Raw genomic sequence first — 26,553 nt, forward strand, 5'->3', positions numbered from 1 at the left:
GGGAGGTGACATGTGGACCCCACTTGACATGGAATCGGATGGTTCTTCTCTTGGCTGTCTTCTTGTCATGGATGGTCCCCCATCACATTCTCTACTCCGACTGGCGTCAAAGATTCTAATGAGGTGGAAGGATAGCTTGTCTTACCTATTAACATATATTCAAGGCCAACCAAAGGAGACTTGAGGAAGGAAAATCCTCGAATGCGATTGCTTGGGAGAACAAGCAAAAAGCTGAGAAAAATATTTAATAACAATATAACATACTTGAAGTCCGGCCCCAACTAGTTTGGGACAAAGGCTTAGTTGAATTGAGTATAACAAACTTGAAGTCATTGTTTTTAGGGATTGGCCCCCTCCACATTCTAAAAGGCGCTATCAACTTTGTATTGCCTATTCCTTGCCTTTTATAGCTGTTTTTTGTCTTTTGTTGTTAGCACCTTCCATGGGACTATCTCAGGCCAAGGCTTGATTTTCCATTGCTTATTCTAATCCGAACTTTGTATTGCCTTACTCCTTCCCCTTTTATAGGCGCTTTTTTGTATTTGCTGCTGTATTTGTTAGCACCTTTTATGGGCCCATCTCGGGCCCAGTCCTGATTTTCCATTGCTTATTCTAGATGTATGTCCAGGAAAAAAATAGAATGTAAGAAAATGAGGCAAGTAAGAAAGGAAATAAAACTGAACTGTTCCCTTTTGACTTCCATACTCTACGACATCCCAAAGCAGGTTAGAAACCACCATACCGTATTAAATGAGCCCATGTTAGCAGCAGACACTGTCTCGGAGGAATTACTAGATGTCGGTCGTTCAGAAGTAGGAGATCTGTCTTTCTTCTCCCAGTTTGCAACAAGAGATCGCGTCCGTCCTTTTTCAGGAAACACAAACAGTCCTAAGTTTAACAAAATTTCTCATAAACATAAACTGATGATAAGAAGGATAGGATGTACCTCCTTTTGGAACTTCTACAGAACTTGCATCTCTGTTCAGCTTTTGTGCCCTAGAATCATCTGGTACATAAACTTGTAAGATTCAATTCTAATTCTTTTGGACAGAAGGTAAACACAAACAGTTCCAAGTTTAACAAAATTTCTCACAAACATAAACTGATGATAAGAAGGATAGGATGTACCTCCTTTTTGAACTTCTACAGAACTTGCATCTCTGTTCAGCTTTTGTGCCCTAGAATCATCTGGTACATAAACTTGTAAGATTCAATTCTAATTCTTTTGGACAGAAAGTATTTCATAGCAGCAGCAGCATATAATAATAAGTTATCAATCAAGACATTTGCTAAAATTAAGCTCATTGATGTACCTCCTTTTGGAACTTCTACATAACTTGCATCTCTATTCGGTTTCTGCGCCCTAGAATCATCTGATACATAAACTTGTAAGATTCAATTCTAATTATTTTGGACAGAAAGTTTCCATACCAGCAACAGATAACAATAATTTATCAATCAAGATAGATGCTGAAATTAAGGTCGAAAAAACCGGAGGGCTTTATGGGTTCAATCAAAGTAAAGGAATGAACAACTCCAGAATCCAACAGGGTAAGTAAAAAGTACACATCTTCTAGTAAGCTCCTGGAATATGAAGTCTACTCCATCACCAAGTGTCACAAAATCGTTTATAGTTAGTGAAATCTTAAGGTCAGTGCCATGTCAGAATATTGATAACCATTTCAAATGAATAATTTGAAATTTGGATAAACATCTAACATGTATAGATGTAACTGCAGCTCATTCACCCCTTGAATTTTGGAAAAATGGGATTTGACCCATTAGGAAAAAACAGGAATATAGAAGACATTATTCCCACTACACTGTGGGAAACATTTTAAGGAGACATGCTAGTAGGCACTGGCATCCACAGATTACAAAACAGTGGTCAGGGCATAATTCTTTAGTGTCAGAAAGGGTGATTGTTTGGTCGATATCTGGCCATAGAAGTATAGGCAAGCCTTAAGTTTAACAATACACAAGTGATCAGACTGGCAAGATTTGGATTGCCCTAGTAGTGGAAGTTTGAGACTAAATTTCCACAACAATGACAAGGAGTCCAGGGGACAGGCTCCAACAAGGAAAATAATGCGTATATTCCTTGACAGCAAGTTGGGCAAGCAAAAGAGGTAGAAGATGAATTAATTTGACATCGGAATGGTTTGAAGGTAATTGAAGAAGCCCTGATAGTAAACACTCTGGATCAAGGGAGACTCAATAAACGGAACAGATGGCTAGGTGGAGTATTTCCTCTGCAGTGATAGTTCCATCCCTGAATCCAGGAGATGGCAAAGATTCATGCATCCTCTTTTATTGGAAGAGTGTCTATATTCATAGCAATTATACTTTATTTTCTTTGGATATGGTAAACACATCATTCAATAAACTATGGCAATAACTACGCTGCTCACGCTCATCTTATTTTGAATTCCACCTTTCGTTCATTCTCCTAGAAAGACAAAGTAATTCAATTGAATACAGGATTGGTTTATTTTTTGCATATTTAGCGAAAAGCTTGAAGAAAATAGACAGCCATTTAGACATACATAGGAGTGGCACCGGGCTAGTTCTACTTAAGCCATTCCATATCCGGCGGATTTAGCCGATGATTCAAAGGCAGATCACTCATCCGCAGATGCCTAGATTCCTACACTAAAGACTTTCCACTCAATTCATTCTTTTTTCGAGCGAGCCAAGCTCGCCTCTTCATCCCACAAATCCTCTAGACATCCAATATTGACACTAAATACTCCGTGCTTCTTAATGCCAAACAAGATATGAGAAAAAATCACGGAGTATTTTCTTGACATTGCAGAATCTTGACATTTATTAAGCCAATGCAAGTAGCAATAACCAAAACCCCAACAGTTGTAAGACCAATTAAATTTCCTAGAGCGGAAGATGTAAGCTTTTTTTTTAAAAAGTCAAGAAACTGGAAAAAAAAAAGTCTAACTTATGATAAATCAATTAAGAAAAAAAAAAAGCAAGGAAAACATGCATACACCATAACTTACTAAAGAAAAAGTAGCCAAAACCAGCAAATATTATCAAGAAACTATATCAATTTAATTTTGGAGAAACTGAAACATACAGTTGTCATAGTTGTAACTCGCAGGTGGCTCCATCAATAAATTCCCTCCAGGCTTCCTAGCCCCAACGCATCTAGTATCCATCAGATTCCTTTCTGTAATTGTGCCTGGCCTATTCCCAATATTGACAGGGGGAAGGAAATTCTGGTCCATGACTTCATTCAAATCAGTGCTCTTACAAGCCATAGATCCAGATTGGATAGAAACATTTTCCCTATCAGACTCATCTCTGCCATTTGATAGCTTCCGAAATTCAGTTATATTTGACTGCATGGTGTACGGAATTGTTCTCCCGGCAGTGGAAGTTTCTTTTCTGGAATCAGATGCCTGCTCCATTCTTCCACTAGTTCTGGGGACAATGACTGGTACCACATCGGATTTGTTGAAGATATGAAGATTGGTTGTAGATTGGGCCTTCGGTGCAGCTCTCTTTGGACCACTGCTTAATCCAATTCTTTGAGGAGTATTGGGGACACTCGATGTGGCTTCATGTTTGTAAATAGTACCAATAACATGAAATAGCACAAGATATGATTGCAAGTCAAGCTCTAAAAGTTAGCAGAAATGAATGGTATACCCAATAGAACACAAAAGTGAATGACCTACATGTCACAGGTTTGGTATCCTTAACAATTGGGTCAGAAATTTGTGAAACTGATGGTCTTGGTTTGGTCTCCTTAACGATAGGGTCTGAAATTTGTGAAACTGATAGTCTTCCCATACTAGCCTTTACACTGCTGTCCATTTGTACAGACAAATTCCCACTGGAAGTAGATTTTGATTCAGGGTGACCATTCGATCTGGCAACACTAGCAATTGCATACGGCTCTATGCGCTGTAACAGAACAGGTCAAATGTTATATATCATCCACCACCATGTAGCTTCAGATGGGTTTTTACCCAACAAGAAAAAAAATAGCAATGTGTGAAAAAGTAGCATGCACACATTCAAACTTCACAAAAGAAACAAAGACAGGGTGGTACCGAGATGTCCACAACCCATACTCCAACACAACTTTGATTATAAGAGCAACCAAGAAGTTTCCCCTCGTGAATGTTCAGATCTGACAATCTAGACCATCCAAGGTCTACGGTATCATGACATCTTATTGGTTCCCAAGAGAAAACCTGGACAATAGCATGACGAATTTCAGTTTGAAACTAAAGAATGTAGATTAATATCTTACATCCAGAGCATTCCAAGATTAGAAGTGCGAGTGCTTACCTTCAAACTTTCATGCAACCCACAAAGCAGGGTTCGTCCATCAGGGTTGAAAGTCATAGAACGCACTCCAGAAGTCTGAGGAAGAAGTGAAAAGGTCAATAAAAATTCGTTACATCCTATGTATTAAGTATTAAAAAGTCGTAACATAAACAACCAACACATGCCATTAGTGTGGACAAACATGATAAAAAAGGGGTACAATAAATGTTTTATATATCAAACAGTCACCAATTAAGTAGTGACTGACCCACTAAAACCAGCTTACAGTTTCTGACACACTAGTCCATGGTTCTAAATAGCCATCAAAAACACAGTAATCAATAAAAAAATCAGGTGAATCTATATTCTTGTCTTACCCAGTCTTCCGTCAGATGTGTGGTCCAAACATTTAAGCCGCTGATTGGATAAGTTCTTACTCACTTGATTTTGTTTATTTAATTCCAACATTACTAACTGCCTCATTCTAATATAAGGTAAGCCAAGTTTAGGCATAAGAGGAGTCCACTCTTAGTCTATGAGGATTGTCCAAAAGGGCACCAGAACAAATTAAATGGGAATGAAGGATTAGACAGAGTCTGTTATTACTTAACATAGATTCGTAGCCAAAGGAATCAAATTTTTCTGAAATAAGGTTTCTAATCCATATGAAACTAGCATTCAAAAAATAATGGAGAATAGCAACGGCGTCAACCTCCACCTTTATTTCATTCCTCATTGTTATGGTCGACTCTGCTCTATTAATCCCCTGAGAGCACTTACTGAATAGGACTCATAATATACAAAGATAAGGTTTCACCTTACTTTTTCAGTCACTGTGCACATAGGGAATCTATTATTTATGTGCCATCTATAACATGTTGCCTTTACCAAAACCCTTCTAACCTTTCTACTTAGTGTTGCCTTTTAAAAGGCCAAAATTGGTTAAGTGAGCACTATCAAGGTTATGAATCCTGTCTCACACAATGTGCTCACAAACACAACTTTGGTCAACACAGTCTATGGTTATCAACCACATCATAAGGGTACTTGCAAGTGCTTGATCCTCCAAAATGTTTATTTTTTTTTTAATGGTGAAAAGATTGGTTGAAAAAAGAAACCAGGATGGTCAGAAACAAGCAAAGAAAATAAAAGAGGAGCCCTTAGAAGGCCTAACAGAGAGGAACAATATATAGGAGAAAAAAAGGTCTTAAGAGTTAAGGCGGGACGAAATCAAACTACTCCAAAGACTCCAACCGTACCCCTTTCCTAGCAAGCCTATCTACAGCCCTATTTGCGGATCTTCTAACATGCCAAAAGGATAATCTAGAGCCACCCACTAGATCATGAATCCCATCAAATAAGTGAGCAAATCTCCAAGGGCATGATTGGGAACCACTCAACCACAGGATTGCATTGCGTGAATCCCCTTCAACCACCACTTTGTCCAAGTCTACATCCTCCAAAAGCTTAATACCTTGATAGGCTACTCACACCTCCGCCTCACTATAGTCAGCAATCCCAATGGGGCATGCAAAAGCCCACTTCACTAGTCCACCCTCATCTCTCAAAACTCCCCCAATCCTTGCCGGTCCTGGATTTCCCATACTAGATCCATTGCAATTAAGCTTTAGGAAACCTTGGGGAGGTATGAACTTCTTTGCATTTCTGAGTCTCGAGAGCATTCCGTATTGCAACTAAATCAAGCCCATCACGATCACTAGACTGAAATGTTTAGAACACTCACTTTTCATAAGTACCTTTAAGATGCTGTTCAGTGGGTCCATCCTTCAGTAACCACAATCTAGATCTATGCAGCCTAGAACCATACGTATCTATTTTATCACTTACTAAGGTTTTAACCCACTCAAGTACTTGGCAAAATCATGCATCTAGAAGACTAGAAGAGACACTAAAATGCCTAATGTTTAATGCTATAATAAAGACAGACTTGTAGTTTCTAGCATGCTCAATCTTAATAACACCTATTTAGTCCACAAATCGAGTTTAATTATCTTAATCCACACTTTAACCAATCTAGCTTCTAAGGACATCAGCTAGACTGCACAGAATCACAAGAATACACAGTTGTGACTCTGGCGAGACACTAGGTGTATCGTCGTGGCCCTTCCATATAGCCGAGCCACAACACACAATTGGTTCTCACCCATAACACTAAATCAATCCAACTTCATGGAAATCAGTTAGACTGTACAGAACCACAAAAACATAGAAGTGTACCTCGGATGAGACACCAGGCATGTCATCATGACGCTTCCATTGGGCCGAATTACGACACAGTTGTCCCTCACCCTAGATAACACAATATTGTAATTCTAATGAGACACCCGGTGCGTCATCATGGCCTTTCTGTTGGGCCGAGCTTAGCCACACATTGGCTTTCATCCTAAAAAACACAGTCGTTCAGTTCATTTTCTTTCCATAATTTGAGAGAGGGAGAGAGATGCATTCCTTCTTCCATATAGGTACAGATTGCACCCCAAATTTTAGCTGTTTGATTCCTTTTCTTTCCATACTGTGTGTGCGCGCGCGCGTGTGTGTGTGTGTGTGTGTGTGTGTGTGTGTGTGTGTGTGTGTGAGAGAGAGAGAGAGAGAGAGAGAGAGAGAGAGAGAGAGAGAAGGCATGGATGGGCTCGAAACCTCCCAATTAGTTAAAATAATGGTTTTTTTATTTGCCTCATGATGTACATGGAGATAAATATCATAAACGGATCAGAGGGGCAATATGAAAGATAGAACATCTACCTATTCCAATTCATAATAGAATTCAAAAAATAAAGTTACCAAGACCACTCTAGATGCTCAAAGCTCTAGAACTGCCTAACATTCACATGATAAGACAAACTGCCCAACATCTTTCATAACTCAAAAGGCTACAATGTAGCATTTCATTATGAAATGTTTCTCTAAATTTAATATTTCACAGATGTTAGTACATCAAGCTTATTGACTAAAATCTATATCTACATTTGACAGCATTATGGAAGCCTTTGTCAACTTGAATGGGGCAAAATCTTCACATACCCCAGAAAGATCAAAAGATACAAATGCCACAAGGAGTCTATTTATATCAATTTTTAAGGTGCATCAAAGAAATTTATTTTTTAAAAAAAATTCCCCTCCAATCACAAATGGAAGTAATAATAACCACAAATAAGAGATCATCTACTTTGATAGACAGATTTCTCATGTAATTCAAGAAGCAAGGATTAGCAAATGTTGATGTGAAAATTTCTACATTGATGGTGACATAAAGTGGCACCATACACACCAGACTTGCGAATATTCTTTGACTTTGTGTTTGTACACATTTTTATTTTTTGATAAAATTTTACTTCCCTTGATAAAACTTAGCTGATCCATCAACTTTTAGGAAAATTACAAGAAATAAAAAAAACTTAAGAAAGATAAATTACAAGAATAGGAACTTTAAAAAAAACCATCTTTGACTTTCAATAAAAAACTAATGCAAATCTCGAAAGAGCTAGCAAGAAATTCAAGGATGGCACAACTATTATAAATTGCTTAAGCATGGAGATAACAAAATAAAGCCAATAGTGATTAAGGTTAAGAGATACCTCAGGTGCAGAAGATCCAATCAGCTCAAAGGTCTCAAGGTCCCAGAATTTAACAGTTCTATCAGCCGAACCTGTGCGGTATAGGACACAAGATATAAATGCACCAATAGATAAAAGAAAATGATTTTAGCACTCCAATGTTTTGATAGGTTGCGAATGTAGCATGTCGTTTTGTTTTTAAAGGGCTGTCAAAAGGTTATTTACAGTTCCCAAAAAACTCTAATAATGCCAATTTAAAACAAAACGACATGCTACTTTCGCCACATATCAAAACAATGGAGTGCTAAAATCATTTCCCTAAATAAATAGGACATATCAAAGCAAAATACAAAGAAATGTAAATTATTCTTTTTCAACATTAAAGAAACGTCTCAACAAATAAAACAGACCTAATATATAATTACATGCAGTTTAAAACTGCACAGTTGATATAATTGTAGATGAGAAATGCAGCTAGAAGAAGTTACAAAAGAGACACCCCTAAAAAAGAAACATGAACCCTATCAACTAAAATAAGGGTTAGTTGCACGCTTAATTAAATTGCTATAGTACCCAACTGTATTGGATTTCTTATCATGAAATGCCACTTGGTTGTGAGGACATCTTAACAGCCTGAAACGCTTTTTATTCCAAAATGGATGGGACCCAATTTAAAATCCATCGTAGTACCATTCAAAGATAAAAATATCAAGCTTATTTTTGTTTAGTGCTAAATCTTGGTGGGACTTCTTTTTCCAGAGAACAACAACACGGGCTCCTCTTCTTTATCTTCCACTATTCACCCCTCGATCTCCACTCCTCACCATGCTTTCTCCCGACACAGGATCTCAGCTTCTCTTGGTGGAGGATCTCACAAACCACGGAGCTGACCGTATCATCCGGTGAGAAAACAGCGAAGAGTTGGCTGCTCTTTTCTGTCCTCACTTTTGCTCTCAATCCTTTTTTTCTCTCTGTTTAAGAGGTCAGGCAAGTAACAAATATAGGAAAAAATCTTCAATTAGCTGATTATATCAACCTTAAATACATTTCAACACCCCCTCCACACCCAACCCTGAAAGAGAAAAAATCATGGTTTCTGTAAATGCTGATATATTTTCCTCTCACATACTTACACCTCCCTTATGAGAAAAGCATGCAGTCACCTTATTGCACTAGTTATAACTTGTACATAATCAGGTATGTCCATTTTTAAATAATTCTTATGAAGAACACATGCAAGAAGCAAAGAGAAAAATGAGAAATTTGAAAGAAACTTATCATTCAGGCTTGTTTTATCCTTCACAAAAGGAGTTAAAATCAATAAATAGGGTTAAAAATATGCTGATTAGGTAACATTCAAAAAAAATATGCTGATTAGGTAGGAGAAAGTGGCAGATGGAGAACTTGTCCAGCATATATCTGAAGTTGAAGATAGGCACCTCACTCCGGCATATGTTTGAAATCAACAATAATCTTAGGGGATGATCTTATAGCAGTTGTCTTCACTTTCTACCAAACAAATTTAGATTACCAGTCCACACACAAATTGCACCCAAAATCAAATAAGATTGCACACTCAAAATAGTTCTAAATCATCTACCCACCCAGTTTGAGACATTACAAATGAGTATTAGCAACCTGAAAACTAATGTTTCGAGCAAAGTACAAAGATCCATGCCCACCTATTATTCCCTTCAAGGTATCATAAATCTGAGAATTCAGTAAGAACAAGTGTTTCTTTCAAGAGGAGAGAAGAGATTAAATTATCTAACCTGTTGCCAAGAGAAACTCGTGGGGATGAAAATCTATACATTGAATCTGGCCCTCGTGGCACTTGAAATCGTGCAAGAGCTTTCCAGCAGTCAGATCCCACAGCTGTCAAGACATTGATTTAATAACAAGAAAATCTTCTACATATTAAAAGCATGGCAAACCCAAATCAAGTTCACAATAGGCAGAGTGAATGGGAATCACACACAAACAAGCAAAAGACTAGAGTTCAGAAGTCCATACACAGTCAAAAGAAAGAGATGGTAATGTTGAGAAACAAGCGGGTCGAGACTAAAGTACAGTAAATCAGAATATCTTGGATATATTGATGAAAAGAACTGTGTTATCGTGAAAAGTAAAGCCATACAGTTAAGCAGGCAGCAGTTCGAAAGACAAAAAGAAAAGGACAGACAATCAACAAGCACTAGTACTATAAGGAAACTATAAGCATGCACCATGGGAGTAAAAGAGGATTGTTGTATCACCTTCACGACATTGTCTTCTCCACCAGAAACAACCCAACGGCCATCTGGAGTAAATCTAATGGCATTAACCCCTCTAGTGTGGCCCTTGTAAGTATGAATACAGCCCTTCCTTCTGATATCCCATATCTTAAGATTTGTATCCAAAGAGCCAGATGCAAAGAACTCGCCAAAAGGATGGAAGTCAACAGATATGCAATTTGACCTATGTCCCGTAAGCGTGCGAACGACTGCAGGTACAACCAAATCCAAAAGAAAAATAAATAAATAAAAGTAATGGTGCCATTTTAGAACCTATTGGAATAAGCTTTTGTACTTTCTTCCTTCCTTTTTATGAGCCCTAGACAACGGTAAATGTATAAAATTAATGAGGTAAGGTGTGTGTACGCTTTGCCTCCTCCAAGTCCCACAGCTTTATTGTGCCACTAGCCGCTCCTGCAGCCACTAAGACTTCAGAAGAATCGAAGCTTACCGATTCGACTGCACTTGTATGACCAGAGAGGCTCTGCATATTAGCAAATCCAATAAATGCAAATTAAACACAGTCCCTGGTTGTAAAATAGGAAACCAGACAGTTCTCCATGACAGGACAATAGATATTCCATGGGGTAAGGTAGGGGGACAAGTTTTGCTAAACTCCCTGCTTCTATATAAAACTTTGGTTTTGCTAACGTTAAGGTGCATTGGAAAAGGAATTTTACAATCATTTTACATATACTTTCAGACTTCTACACTTGCGTTGAGATTTCTTTATCAAAACATGTGTAAAATTTCTTTTCCAATGCACCTTAATGGGGGCACTCTTTAGCAAAACCCATAAAACTTTGCTTTTCAAATCAATGAATAAAATTCCACAACAGAGTCGCAATGCACGAGCATTACTCATTCACAACCAGATTTGATAGCCACATTTAGGTTTTAGAACATCTGGACGCAATACTGAGAAGTTAATAGAGGCAATGTGGGTTGTGGAACTGCAGAAACAATCTAGAAAGATGAAAATGAAAATCTGCACAATGGTTAGGGCTCGGGACAGAACTAACCAATATAGCATTCGGCTTGCCGATAGCCCACAGATTGACCTTGTGATCTTCTCCTCCAGTAACAAGAACCCTTGATGACTTCCTACCGATCTTGAGGCAGTTGACGCTCGATGTGTGTGCCACAAACTCCTCTACATCAACCTAGGTCAAGGTAACCAAATCTCCAATAACCCCAATTCGAAATTCACGTAAAGCTCCAATAAGCCCAAATCGGGAAGTACATATGAAAAAATAACCAAAACAATATAGGAAGAATTCAAAAATGGTGTAAATCTCCAATAACCCCAATTCAGGAAGTAATTATCAAAAGATTAAAAAAAATATAGAAAAAAAAAATAGGAAGATGACATTCAAAAATGAATAATAAATAAATAAAAGAAAAAATAGGAAGAAGAAATAGGATGGGAACAGATCTCATTCCCTTCTAAATTCAGGAATTACATGGAAAGGTAAATAAATAAAGAAACACAAATGCGTTTTAAAGAAACCCTAGAACGGCTTCACTTACTCAATGTTCAACCTTTACCATTACAAAAAAAAAAACCTAGAATGGGAAATGGTGCGAAGCGAGGAAAGAAGAAATAAGGGGGGGGAAGGATACGTAGCTTATAAGCGCGCTTGGTCGTCATGAATCTGGAACTGAGAGCCTGTGAAAATAAAACCCTAGTTCAGTAGAAAGAAATAGATGCTTTCATATCTTAAACCAAACAGATCTGGAGAAACCCTAGCTCAAGAACGCAACATTTGCCATTGTTACAGGGGGAAGAGAGAATACCTCTTCTCCAACATCATTTATCCCCCCCCCTCGTCTTCCTCGCCTTCGCCCCCCTTTCTTCCTTTTTTTATGTTTCCTCTCACAGACTATAAACACAATAGAGAATTTGCTGTATAGAAATCCTTGTGTTTTCCAGTGTTGATCACAGATGCTTTGTGCCACAAAAGATGCCAAGGAAGAGTCCCTTGTTCTCTCTCACACTTTCACCTTACACCAACTCACAAAGCTATTTGTGTTCAAGAAAGTGGAATTTACCATTTAACCCTTACAACTTTTAACAAGCATTGGGTTGGGTTTCAACTTTTAACTTATTGACCTGTCGTGGTCGCCGTACGAAGAAAAGACCGAACTACCCTTTTACCCACCACCGTTTATTCACCGCGTGCACGGCAAATGCGAATGTGTCTTTTTTCGGTATGGTGGCCCTGACAAGTTGATGAGTTGAAGAACGAATCGAAACGGTTATTTCAGAAGAATTTGTAATTTAAATGCTAAATCCCTTTGAGAGTGTTCGGTTGTTATGAACCTTATAATCCCTCCTTTCACAATCAAAATCAAGATCCAAACATGAAGACCCCACGGCACCGCATTCCATTCCTTCAGTTCCCTTTCATATATATCTCTCTTTACTTGCCTTCTAATATCTCTCCTTCTTCCTTTTCTCAAGCTTAATTTTCAGGGATTTGCTAGGGACCATCACATGAGGCATTTTGGGCCGTTGCATGAGAAGCACCAACATTTGCTCACTTTTCAACAGATTTTGTCTTATTATTTAATTCATCTGAGGTGGCTGCTCTCCCATGCAACATCCGGTCCACGAAATGCCTTGTGTGATGGTCCCTAGTAAATCCCTAATTTTCAATTAACTACTTGCCTTCAAATTTCTTTCCTTCCTCACTTTCCCATGCTTAATTTTCAATTAACTCCCCCAAATTCATATTTGCTAGGAAAAAAAAAGCCACCCTTAATCTTCGTCCTGCTTCATTGACAGGGACATAGTTAGCAAAACGTGATTAAGTGAAAAAATGGGACAAGAAAAATTCAAATTTAATAAGGTGTTGGTTCAAAAGAATGTAGTAAGAACAAAAACACAAAAATGGGTTTAAAATTTTCTCATTTATAAAATATATGAACTAAAGTTGGAAAGGTGGCCAAAAATGTGTTCAAGTGTTTAATACATTTAAAAGTCATTTTAAACGAATTTTAAATGTTTTACTAAAAAAAACAGAGTTTATTATTGTAGAAGTTTTAAACAGAGTATTAAATGGCAAGCCAACAAAATGAGGTTTTTTTAAAGAAAGAAAAAAAACTCCATTTAAAACCGCATTTTGCTAACTATGAGTGGGAAGGTTGAAACCCGGGCTCTCCCTTACTTCCACATTCTATCCTCCTTGTCTTAATCCTTCATTTAATACCTTAGAAACTATCAAGAGCTATTAAGAGGCTTTTGTTTAAAACAAGGAGAGGGGTGCCAACATCAAAACAAGGGACTGTGAATACCATGCACCCCTTGTATGATAATTCGCACCCCTTTAGCATGAATTGACGTTAAAAAGTGTTAAAAGTCGCATACCCTCTTTAAAGGGGTGCGAATTATCCTACAGAGGGTGTGAATTTATCATCACCCCTTTCATATTTTTATGTGCCCATCAAAAAAAGAAAAAATGTGCCCTTGTAAATGAACTTTGTTGAGATAGACCAATGGAGGTACCCTTATAGGTGGTTTTTGCAATGGCCTCCTTCAATTTATCATTTGTCTTAGAAGTGAAATGTACAAGGTTACGAAACAACGTTTCATTTGATACGTACTGCCATGTTTTTCTCATCTTTGTGTTGTTATTTGTAAATTTATTTTGATCTAAAGGGTTGGTTTTATGAAGATGGGGAATTATTCATGTTTTTTTTCCAGGTAAGTAAGCTCACATCGTATTAATCGATGAAACCAAAGTAGGAGTAAATGCTAAGTTAGAGTAATGGAGAACTACTTTGGAATTCAAAGGTTTTAGACTGACTAAGACATATTATATGGTGTGCAACTTTAGTAAGTAAGGAGGCGGGACGAGGATGTAGTAAATGTGACTAGACAGGAGATACCTAAGAAGGATATCATTCGCGGTTCAATTCTACATAAGAAAGCAAAGATTGAAGAGAATGATAACCATAGAATAAGAGCGGGTTGGTTGAAGTGGAAGCTTGCCTCAGGAGTTCCGTGCGACCGTAAAATCGCTATCAAGTTGAAGGGAAAGTTCTATAAGACATCTGTGAGGCCAACCATGCTGTACGGCTCAAAATATTGGGCCACCAAGAAGCAACATGTGCATATTATGAGTGTAGCAGATATGCGAATGCTTAGATGGAGGATGTGCGTCCATACAAGGTTAGATATAATTAAAAATGAAGACATTCGTAAAAAGGTGGGGGTGGCACCTACTGAAGAGAAGATAAGAGAGCACCACTTAAGATGGTTTGGACATATCCAACGTTAGGCCTTTGGATGCTCCAGCCAGAAGAGGCGACTCATGCCAAGTTGATGGAGTAAAGAGAGGTAGGGGCAGCTCGAAGACAGTGAGGAAAGACTTGATAGCTAGGAACATAACAGAGAACATGCCCTTAGATAGGATAAAATGAGAGAAAATGATCCACGTATACGAACCCAACTAGAGCCAGGATTAGAGCTAGGTAGATTCCTTTCACCTTCTTCATGAAATTTTTCTAAATGACTCATTTAGCCGACCCCAATTAGTTTGGGACAAAGGCTTTGTTGAGTTGAGCTGAGCTAACATCGAACCCTGGACCCTTTTTTTTAATAATGGTCCCCCCCCCCTCGGCCAGGGGCGGAGCTACATGTAGCTTAAGGGGGGCAGCTGCCCCTCATGAGTTGGGCCAAACTCCTTTATAGGCCCAACTCAATTGGGCCCAGACTTATGTATAACCTGCCCCCCTTATGTATAACCTTTCCTCCTTATCTATAAATCCTGGCTCCGCCACTGCCCCCTGCACTGCACTGGACCTCTTGGTTGAGGAACAAATCCTTTTACCAATGAGCTAGAGGCTCAACCCCGTGAGATCATGCATGTTGCTTAATAGTCATTAGAGCAGCAATCTTTGAGTTGTGATGATTGATTTTGATATAGCTTTATTTTATTATAATAATAAAGGATGATACTTTCGATATGTTAGGTAATCACTTTGGTGGAGTGGCTATTTTATTTTGAAAATGTTTCATCGCTAAGAGAGGGAAGTGTGAAGTGCCCACCCACTTTTTTATTCTCTTTTCCGTTACTGGACAGCTTCTCCTTCTACCTCCCTCAAGGGCGTACTACATATAGACAAATATATACGCGGATTAATGAGTTGTTCTCTTCATTGTTTACTAGTATATCATTGAATACAAGGAAAGAGTTGGAATGTCTTTCTCAGCATATGGTTGACCCGTTCCATTATTCAATGAAAGAGTTGGAATGTCTTTCTCATCATATGGTTGACCCGTTCAATTCTCTCTCTCTCTCTCTCTCACACACACACACACAAATGAGGTGTGAAAAGGTGGGCCCCACCTTATCCACTGGCTAGAGTGGAGATCGTGGGACCCACGCATCAAAACATGAGGTAAAATGGTGAACCCCATCTGATGCATAGATTTGGATGGATTGGTGGGATTCACGCTATCAACATGGTTTCAAATTTCGGTTTGTGAATGCTTCTCAATCATCACCGAAACCGAAATTTAGGCTGAAATATGACGAAACGAATAAAATCAATATTTTATTTCATACCAAATTTTGGCCGAAATTACTAAAATTTTGGTCGAAATTTCAGACAAATATTAAATAATTAAAAAATGAGATATTTGGTTGATTTTCCTTAAATTTCAAAATTTCAGGCTGTTACATGAAAGCAGCCACATCAGCTCACTTTTCATCGGAGTTTGTCTTATTCATTTAATTCATCTTCCACATATATAGGCTCACTTTTTAACAGATTTTGTCTTAGTCATTTAATTCATCTGAGGTGGCCGCTCTCCCATGCAACAGCCAGTCCGCAAAATGACATGCGATGGTCCCTAGCAAATCCTTGGTTTTAATAAGAAAAAATTTCAAATGTGTTAGATGCTCGTACTATTATGTCCTTTAATCTTATTGGCCATTGTGAGCCTGACCCGTTGCCGTGGACGATCCATATTGGTCATTTGTGGGCCCCATCATACTTGGTTATGATGCAAAAATATCTCCCAGTTGTATATAATGATGACCATCATATATATATGAGAAAAGGGTTCCTGCTAACGTTAGCAGCTAGCTTAGCTGTTAACGTTAGTGTAAAACAAGGGTGGGCCACATTGTTGGGCTGATCCTAAGCATTCATTTGAAAGGCCCTATCATGGATGGGGTGTGTAGCAAAAATCAGCTTCATTGGATCAGCATAAGATGTCCATTTGTGGGGGTGAAAATGGACAGATACTGTTTGTCCACTAATCTGCCTATTTTTTTACCCCACAAATGGACACCCTGAGATGATCCAATGGAACTGATTTTTGGTGGACACCCTATCCATGAAAGGGCCGTCCAAATGAATGCTTTGGATCCCCCAACAATGTGGGCCCGACCTTTTTTAAGCTAACGTTAGCAGGAACCCTTTCCTCTAGCTGCACAGATAAGCTATCGTGCATGGCTGCGCAAACCATAGTGGGGCCCACATTTTTTGGGGGACCAAAGCATTCATTTGGAAGGCCCTTCCATGGATAGGGTGTGTACCAAAAATCAGCCTTTTAGGATCATCCTAACCCTGCCATTTGTGGAGGGAAAAAATGGACAGAAACAGTGTCTGTCCATTCCCCCCTCCAACTTTGATTGGGTCAGGATGATCCTATATGGCTGATTTTTGATACACACCCTATCCATGGAAGGGCCTTCCAAATGAATGCTTTGGATCCCCCAAAAAATGTGGCCCCCTTGGTTTGTGCAGCCATGCACATATTGCTTATCTGTGCAGCTGCACACAAACCATTTCCTCATATATATATATATATATATATATATATATGAGGAAAGTGAAGCTACACTGCCGGCTTAAAATACAATGGGCCCACATTGTTTTGGTGATCCAAACCATTCATTTGATTGGCCCTCACATAGATAGGGTATCCACCAAAAATCAGCTCCATAGGATCATCCTAACCCTTCAAACTGTGGAAGCAAAAATGGACAAATTTGTGAAGGTTTTTACACGTTCATTTTGCCTCCACAAATCGTAGGGTTGGGATGATCCTATGAAGCTGATTTTTGGTGGACACCCTATCTATGTGAGGGCCAATCAAATGAATTCTTTGGATCACCAAAACAATGTGGGCCCATTGTATTTTAAGCCGGCGGTGTATCTAAGTTAGCTACACCGGCGGTGTAGCTTCACTTTCCTCTCTCTCTCTCTCTCTCTCTCTCTTTCTCTCTCTCTATATATATATATATAAGGGTTTCTGTGCTTGAGCACAAAAGCAGGGGTAGGGCCACACTGGGGGGTGAACCTAAGTATTCATTTGGAAGGCCCCATCATGGATGGGGTGTCTACCAAAAACCTGCTTCATTGGATCACCTTAGGGTGTCCATTTGAGGGGCCAAAAAATGGGCCCATTTTTTGGCTCCCCATTTTTTGGCTCCCCATTTTTTGGCCCCTCAAATGGACACCCTAAGGTGATCCAATGAAGTTGATTTTGGTGGACACCCTATCCATGAAAGGGCCCATCAAATGAATGCTTTGGATCCCACAAAAAATGTGGGCTCGCCCCTGTTTCTATGCTCGAGCGCAGAAATCCTTTTCTCTCACACACACACAGATATATATATATATATATATATATATATATATATATATGAGAATAGAGTTCCTAAGGTGTCACCTCATATAGCTTATATGAGGTGGCGCTTAAAAACATAAGGGGCCTACTTTGTTTGGATGATCCAAAGCATTCATTTAATAGGCCCTCACATAGATAGGGTGTGCCCAAAAAATGAACTTCATAGGATCATCCTAATCCTTCCATTTGTGGAGGTTGAAATGGATGGGTATAAACCTCCATAAATTTGCCCATTTTTAACCTCCATAAATGGAAGGGTTAGGATGATCCTATGGACCTGATTTTTTGTAGGCACCATATCCATCTAAGGGCCTTTCAAATGAGTAGTTTGGATCACCCAAAAAATGTGGCCATCTAAACCATCCAAAACTGGAGGGCAAAATGGGCAGATTTGTGGACAAACACTGTCTGTCCATTTTGGGCTCCACAAATGGATGGGTTAGGATGATTCAATGGTACTGATTTTTGGTATGCACCCAATCTATGATGGGGCCTTGCAAATGAAAGGTTTAGATGCTCACCAAAAATGTGGGACCCATGTGATTTGGCACTCTACCGTACCTAACTTTAGGTACGGTCGAGCGTACAATCTTATTCCTCATATATATATAGGGAAAAGTGTTGCTACTCGGTCTTGTAGCTAAGCTTATCTACTTGGTCGGGTAAATACCATGGGGGCCCACATTGTTTGGGTGATCCAAACCATTCATTTGAAAGCCCTTTACCTAGATAGGGTGTCCACAAAAAATCAGGTCCATACGATCATCCTAACCCATCCAACAGTGGTGGGAAAAATGGACAGACACAGTTTGTCCACAAATTTGCCCATTTTTCCCTTCACTGTTGGATGGGTTAGGATCACCCTATGGGTCTGATTTTTTGTGGACAGCCTATCTAGGTAAGGGACTTTCAAATGAATTGTTTGGATCACCCAAACAATATGGGCCCCCACTGTATTTAATCCGTCCGAGTTGATAAGCTTAATTACAAGACCGAGTAGCAACACTTTTCCTATATATATATGTATTTAATCCGACCGAGTTGATAAGCTTAATTACAAGACCGAGTAGCAACACTTTTCCTATATATATATATATATATATGAGAAAACGGTTCCTACACATATGTGTAGATAAGTTATCTACACACTAGCTTAAAATACATTGTGGGTCACACTATTTGGGTGATCCAAACCATTCATTTTTAAGGCCCTCACATAGATAGGGTGTCCACAAAAAATCATATCCATAAGATCATCCTAACTATTCGAACTGTGGAGGCAAAAAATGGACTAATTTGTGAAGGTTTAAAGACATCAATTTTACCTCCACAAATCGTAGGGCTGGGATGATCCTATGGATCTGATTTTTTGTAGACACCCTATCTATGTGAGGGCCTTTAAAATGGATGGCTTGGATCACCCAAACAATGTGGCCCCCCACTGTATTTTAAGCTAGTGTGTAGAGAACTCTCTACACATATGTGTAGGAACCGTTTTCTCATATATATATGTGAGGGCCTTTAAAATGGATGGCTTGGATCACCCAAACAATGTGAGCCCCCACTGTATTTTAAGCTAGTGTGTAGAGAATTCTCTACACATATGTGTAGGAACCGTTTTCTCACATATGTGTAGAGAGTTCTCTACACACTAGCTTAGAATACAGTGGGGGCCCACATTGTTTGGGTGATCCAAGCCATCCATTTTAAAGGCCCTCACATAGATAGGGTGTCTACAAAAAATCAGATCCATAGGATCATCCCAGCCCTACGATTTGTGGAGGTAAAATTGATGTCTTTAAACCTTCACAAATTAGTCTATTTTTTGCCTCCACAGTTCGAATAGTTAGGATGATCTTATGGATATGATTTTTTGTGGACACCCTATCTATGTGAGGGCCTTAAAAATGAATGGTTTGGATCACCCAAATAATGTGGCCCCCACTGTATTTGAATAGATCAGGCAACTAAATTAGGGTTTAATTTAGTAATCACCCATTTATTTCCAATTAATTCTTTTTTCTAAAGAGTCCAAAAGACGTTTAGTATTCCGTTACTTCTTTTTTTAAGACTTTAAGAAGAGATTTCCGTTTTGGTTTAGTATTTCCGGTTTTCGCAAAGATTTAGAGAGAGATTTTAGGAAATATTTTTGGGCTAGGATACGTCCAAGGTTTATAGATGTATTTTCTAATTATTAAATACTCTGAAACTAGCCCTAAATTTTTGCATGTCCTTGAAACGTTGAGAGAGAGAGAGAGAGAGAGAGAGGAGAATAAAAATTTTCTAGGGCTTTTAAACTCTCCCAATCCGTGCCCTAAAAATGCTACATCTCTTCACGAATTCAAACACGTCATGGCGAACAGTTTGTTCTCTTTCATTCGTTTTTCTCATCTATATATTCTCCATGAAACGTACCCTTTTATCTTTGTTTCTCTCGAACCTATATGCTGTGTCTTTGTTTCTCTCGAATTTTTGGTCTATTTTGTTTCTCTCAAATCTTTGTTATATTTTCTTTATGGAGAAATTCATGAAAAATTATTTCGTGTGTGTTTGTGCAGCTATGGTGTGGCCTTTCCTACAAGTCGCAGCTTCCAAGGAGGTTGCTTCACCGTTGAGGGATGTTCAGACTGAGGGCCTGGTAATTTTTGTTTTATTTTTATTTCTTCAATTTTGGAATTGGGAGTGTTCTTTTAATAGGTTATTTATTGAATTGATTCCTGCAATCACCTTCCCTGTTTGGAAATTTTTAGTATGTAATATGGATTCTCCTTTTGATGCGTTTTTGTGGGTCTGAGTTTTTGTTTTGATTGATGGGAAGGTAGTTAGATGGAAGTCTTCATTTGAGTATTGGCTCTGGTGGAGAGGGAAATACTGGGTTGATGAGCTTTAATATGATATATCTCATTACTATGTTAAATTGATCAAAATTTTGTGTCTTTGTTGGAGTCATATTACTTTCCCACGCGGAAGATATTGCCCTGCTGGTGTAATGATTTAATGCCTTCTTTCTAGCCATGGTGTATATACAAACTTCTAACAGATGTGGTTCCCAGTGATCCTGATTCGTCATTTGTATGTTTTGGTAAGTTTTTCTTGATGGATCATAAATATGTAACTTCCTTATGCGAATTGGGTTCTCTCTCATTTAACTGAGTGGGACACTTAATAAGCATTTGATTGGTTTAGATTAACTAATTATATGGGCCCCATCATACATTTTGTTTGCATGTATATAACCACCACTTAAAACTCAATAGTAAACTGCAGCTTTTTTTTATTTGTTTTTTTTCCTCCTTTCATTTTTGATACTTTTTATGTATCATGAATGCTTATTAGTGACAAAAAGATCCTCCACAATTTACAGTGTTGACTATTGTTTCCTTCTCCGCAATTTATATATCAGTTTTGAAGAAACTAAAGCGGTGATTCTTCCTGTTGAGTTTTACATATGTTATATCCACGGTTTGAAATTTCGGTTTCGGCATAAATTTTGGACCTAGCCATCGAAATCCCTGAAATTCGGGAAAGACACTTGAAATATCAATTTTTTGGGCCGAAATTTCTTTTTCAAATTTGGGAAAGGAATAAAAAATTAATATTTTTTTCCCAAATTTCGCCGAAATTGACAAAATTTGGTATGTTTCGCCAATTTTGGTTTCAGAACGTTTCGGTTTCGGTCTTGTCCGAAATTTAAAACCATGATTATATCCCAATTCCTTTTAGTGCCTCCAAATATGGTTTAAGATATATGGATTCCCCTGCAAATATGTATTAAGATATATGGATCCCTTTTTCCATCTTTATCCTTTTTAAGAAAACATTTTTAATGCTCTTTTTTTTGTCAACGCCCCGTCCATCGCACGGGTGTCCCAGTAGTGTGTGTCTCTATATATATATATATATATATATATATATATATATATATATATATATATGAGGAAAGTGAAGCTACACCGCCGGCTTAAAATACAATGGGCCCACATTGTTTTGGTGATCCAAACCATTCATTTGATAGGCCCTTACATTGATAGGGTGTGCCCAAAAAATCAGCTAGGTAGGATCATCCCAACCCTTCAAACTGTGGAGGCAAAAATGGATAGATTTGTGAAGGTTTTTACACGTTCATTTTTGCCTCCACAAATCGTAGGGTTGATATATATATATATATATATATATATATATAGAGAGAGAGAGAGAGAGAGAGAGAGAGAGAGAGAGAAAACGGTTCCTACACATATGTGTAGAGAGTTCTCTACACACTAGCTTAAAATACAGTGGGGGCCCACATTGTTTGAGTGATCCAAGCCATCCATTTTATAGGCCCTCACATAGATAGGGTGTCTACAAAAAATCAGATCCATAGGATCATCCCAACCCTACGATTTGTAGAGGTAAAATGGATGTCTTTAAACCTTCACAAATTAGTTCATTTTTTGCCTCCACAGTTCGAATGGTTAGGATGATCCTATGGATCTGATTTTTTTGTGGACACCCTATCTATGTGAGGGCCTTAAAAATGAATGGTTTGGATCACCCAAATAATGTGGCCCCCACTGTATTTTAAGCTAGTGTGTAGATAACTTATCTACACATATGTGTAGGAACCGTTCTCTCATATATATATATATATATATATATATATATATATATATATATAAAGGAAAGTGTTTCTAGTCCGACCGACTAGAGATCATTCATTAGTCCACCATCCAAAAACACATGGGTCCCACATATTTTGTAGTGATCTAAAGCATTCATTTGATAGGCCTCATCATAGATAGGATGTCCACAAAAATTCAGATTCATTTGTGGCGGTTTATAGCCGTCCATTTTAAGCTCCACAAATCATAGGGTTGGGATGATCCTATGAAGTTAATTTCTTGGGGACACCGTCTCTATGTCAGGCCCCATCAAATGAATGCTTTGCATCACCCAAATATGTGGGACCCATGTGTTTTTGGTCGGTGGACTAGAGAATGATCTCTAGTCGGCCGGACTAGAAACACTTTCCTCATATATATATATAGCGTTAAATCAAGTAACTGTGAGGCATTAGGGACCAACACTTACTAGTTCTCATCTCTTCTCTACTCAATTCCATACCGTTTCAACTACTGTTGAGACATCAATGCATCCACGAGGGGGGTGTTTGAACTAATGGATGATAGGGGTCACAATAATTTCTAAGGCATGTTGCGTTGTCATGCATTCTCCATTTTCAGGGGTGAAAAGATAGAGGTTGGCTTGCATTTCAAGTGATTTCAAAAAAAGTGTTTGCAAATCAAGTAAAACACCTTGTAGGTGAGGGGTGCCTTCAACTTCATTCACCCTCCTCGTGTGATACCATTAACGGCCACCAAACACTCACCATCGTCAAATCACAAGTAACACGGCTCACATTTCATACACATTGTAGACACCTCCTTCCTTCCTACCTACACTCAATTACCCTTTTCACGCTAAAATGTGATGCTTTAATTTCGGGAAATGATATATTCGCCCCCTTTCTTCCCCAGGCAACCCCTTTGTAGTGTAAAAAGAGTGGTCATAAATATGCTAGATGGGGGTGGCCCGAGGAAGAAAAGGCCCTTCTTTAATTTCCCGTAAAGAGGTGGGGTCCACTAAATTATAACTTTGGTTCATCCGATGGCGCGGAGTGGTCGTCTATGTGACCCTCAAGTCCTCAACCTTTGAAGGTGACTGTGAGACAAGCACCTGCAAATTCACCAATAAGAAAATGAAATATGAAACACACCTTAAAATAGAAAATTATGGTAATACGAACCACCATTGGCCCACTTGTACATTTTTAGAAGGCTAAAGGTGATTTAGTATACAACACTTCGATACAATGCTCTGGGGTGAAACTCGCTTGAGTAAGTTTAGAATTACTTGGATTGGACTTGGGGCCTATCTCTCAAAGCCCGTATTAAATTGGGTATACCTTGTTACTATTCAAGAAACCGGATTTATCTTATAAACAAAGTTATATATGTTAAATATATCATTCGTAGACTCATAAGTTAGTAATATATGTATAAGTGTCTTAGTCAGTATTACTCTCTTCTTTTTAATAATATATACACATTTAGGTTTATTGACTTCTAATATTAGGTCAATCATATTTTTTTCACTCTTTAATTTTAGGCATATCGATGACAATCACCATCGTAGATATTTATTACAGGAGATTTGCTAGCGTCCATCGCAGAAGGCTTGTTGCAGATGGTCTGTTTGCATCTGACAGCAGCCACCTTGTGAATGAAGACAAAATCTGCTGAAAAGTGAGCATCTGTGGCTGCTGTCAGATGCAATAGATCATCCGCGAAATGCCTTCTGAGATGGATGCTAGCAAATCCCTTATTATAGTTGTTCACCCAGGATTCATGATGTGATCTTTTGCCTATGATGATCCATTGATTTCTATGGTGGCACTTACAATAAATTATTGAAAATTTGATCTATTTGTTAATATAATTTATTTTGGGAAATGTTATCAGCACTGCTGTATTTTGATGAGGGCACCCCTCACTTTATTAAAAATACGGCATGGCCCGCACTATAGGATGATCCAAATAGTCCATTAGATGGTTCACAGCCTAAATAGGTTGTGCCTCAAAAATTATTTCCATAGGTTGATCCTAACCCTCTATAGATCGGAGGGTTGGAGGGTTAGGATCAACCTATGGAAATAATTTTTGACGCACAACCTATTTAGGTTGTGGCCCATCTAATGGACGGTTTGGATCATCTTATGGGGCGGGCCATACAGTACTTTTAATAAAGTGAGGAGTGCCCTCATCAAAATACAGTAGTGCTGATAACATTTCCCTCTATTTTTCATTTAATTTAATTTTATGATGATATATTTAGGCTGCTGATATTTGCACAGCCATGTTTATTGTTTAGATAACATGTCTTTCTTTCTTAATTAACTGGCTACTACCCTCTATCATGACACGTAAGCAAGAAAACAAAACCAGGAATCCCCACAAATGCCAAAATGATGTGGAAATGCAACCCCTTTATTTTCATCTGAGAGAGAGAGAGAGAGAGAGAGAGAGAGAGAGAGAGAGAGATTTCTGCCACATGGTCTCTACACACTTCTCAAAATTTGGCTTAGAGCCTATTCACCTTACTGGATTTCCGCCACATGGTCTCTACACACTTCTCAACTTCTCTCCCTCTTCCTTGATTTTGGAGCCTATTCACCTTACTTCCAACTCCATCCTCTATTAGCATTTGCATTGGAAGGAAGCCACTACGCTAGGCTTGTGTGTTTCCGTCTTCAAATAATCGAAGGCTAAGCAAAGAGTAGATCAGAGATATCAGATTTCTGATCTTGAGGTATATCTAACCTCCTCTAGTTTTATACAATTAGATTTAGCGAATGTTAACATAACTAAGATCTTGGAATTAAAAAAATAAAAAAATTGATATATTTATTAGAAGGAAAATGATAAATGCACCCCTTTTCATCGCTCGGGACACCCAGCAGCAGTGTATCAATGACTGCAGAGGGGCTGATGTACTTCACATCAGAAGAAATCAACGGATTTGATTGCCACATACACTGCAGTTGGGTGTCCCATGTGATCAAAAGGGGCATATTTATCATTTCCCGAGGAATGCTAGACTCACAAGAGCCCTTGCAAAAAAACAAGGGAAAGGGGGCCCTCATTGGTCAAAACTGTTTTATGGCAGTTATGGCCGTGATTTTCTGTGCATCCTAAATTGGTTTTGACCAATGAGGGAGCCCTTTCCCTGTTTTTTTGCAAGGGCTCCTGTGAGTCTAGCATTCTTCTATTAAAAATATAGATTATTCGGCAGTTTTTTTTTTTTTTTTTTGCACGATAATACTCATATCTTCTATCTCTATCAAAAGGCATGATCAAGAACCCATAATCCAAACCATTTGATTTCTATCGGTTGAACATCGTGTAATGAATAATCCATGTTTATTTTACCCAATCAACAATGGGCATCTGGTCCTTGCATAAATAATGGAGCTTTACTAAATTTTGTATTGGTTACTTTCTGTCATTACCGTCACTATGGTTATAAAATGGTCGTAGATTCACTATCATTATTAAAATTAACTTTGAATTAGGGTGATTGATACTCGAGATTTTATACGGTGCCCGACTACACTAGCGAGGCATCTGCCCTTGACATTTGATCTAACAGGCTGTTGGATCAAATGTCAAGGGCAGATGCCCCGCTAGTGTACGTGCCCGAGCAGGGGCAGGCACCATATAATTTCTCTTGATAATACAAATCCTTGTGGGGAGAAATTTGTCTTTATGTTTCATCGTGTGTATATTTATTTTACTTTTCTTTCATGTAATGCAATCGAATTTGCTGCTCAAACAAGTACTAACCACAAATTATTACTCATGGAAGGATTTTAATCTCTCCCTCTCCCGGTCATGGTTTTAAATTTCGGTTTCGGCTAAAATTTCGGACTTATCCGATACCGAAATTCCAAAATTTCGGAGGAAATTTGGTTGCCGCACGAAATCCCGGTTTTTTAGGATGAAATTTCGATCGAAATTACCGAAATTTCGGACAAAATTTTGGGAATTTCGTTTGAAATTCTTTAACGGAATAAAAAGGATTATTTTATTATAAGTTTCAACGAAATTACCAAAATTTCGAACAGAATTTGGTAAATTTCAAGAATTTCGGTACACCCCTCCCCCCGGCAGCTATCATTACCATCCATTGATCAAACCAGATTTTGCCATCATCAAGAGGTGTACTA

At 38.4% G+C, this 26,553-nt stretch overlaps 1 protein-coding gene across 4 annotated transcripts in view; it reads right to left on the minus strand.

The window, feature by feature from the left end:
• The window catches only part of LOC143864343 (katanin p80 WD40 repeat-containing subunit B1 homolog KTN80.4-like), a 50,982-nt gene extending 38,836 nt beyond the window's left edge, over window positions 1-12,146 (minus strand). For all 4 annotated transcript variants that reach the window (XM_077375267.1, XM_077375266.1, XM_077375265.1 and 1 more), the window contains exons 1-15: window positions 11,939-12,146; window positions 11,765-11,810; window positions 11,164-11,294; window positions 10,508-10,625; window positions 10,124-10,350; window positions 9,641-9,743; window positions 7,890-7,960; window positions 4,315-4,389; window positions 4,074-4,217; window positions 3,696-3,924; window positions 3,092-3,574; window positions 1,314-1,373; window positions 1,129-1,188; window positions 947-1,006; window positions 743-864 (exon numbers count right to left, since the gene is read on the minus strand). In XM_077375267.1, the coding sequence (XP_077231382.1) occupies window positions 743-864; window positions 947-1,006; window positions 1,129-1,188; window positions 1,314-1,373; window positions 3,092-3,574; window positions 3,696-3,924; window positions 4,074-4,217; window positions 4,315-4,389; window positions 7,890-7,960; window positions 9,641-9,743; window positions 10,124-10,350; window positions 10,508-10,625; window positions 11,164-11,294; window positions 11,765-11,792 (1,911 nt within the window). In that variant the 5' untranslated portion in view covers window positions 11,793-11,810; window positions 11,939-12,146. The remainder of the gene's footprint in view (window positions 1-742; window positions 865-946; window positions 1,007-1,128; window positions 1,189-1,313; window positions 1,374-3,091; window positions 3,575-3,695; window positions 3,925-4,073; window positions 4,218-4,314; window positions 4,390-7,889; window positions 7,961-9,640; window positions 9,744-10,123; window positions 10,351-10,507; window positions 10,626-11,163; window positions 11,295-11,764; window positions 11,811-11,938) is intronic.
• Window positions 12,147-26,553: the final 14,407 nt, after the last annotated feature.

This window comes from Tasmannia lanceolata, unplaced genomic scaffold, assembly GCF_043159265.1.
Source record: "Tasmannia lanceolata isolate RefF3 unplaced genomic scaffold, GAP_Taslan_0.1 ptg000048l, whole genome shotgun sequence".
NCBI lineage: Eukaryota > Viridiplantae > Streptophyta > Magnoliopsida > Canellales > Winteraceae > Tasmannia > Tasmannia lanceolata.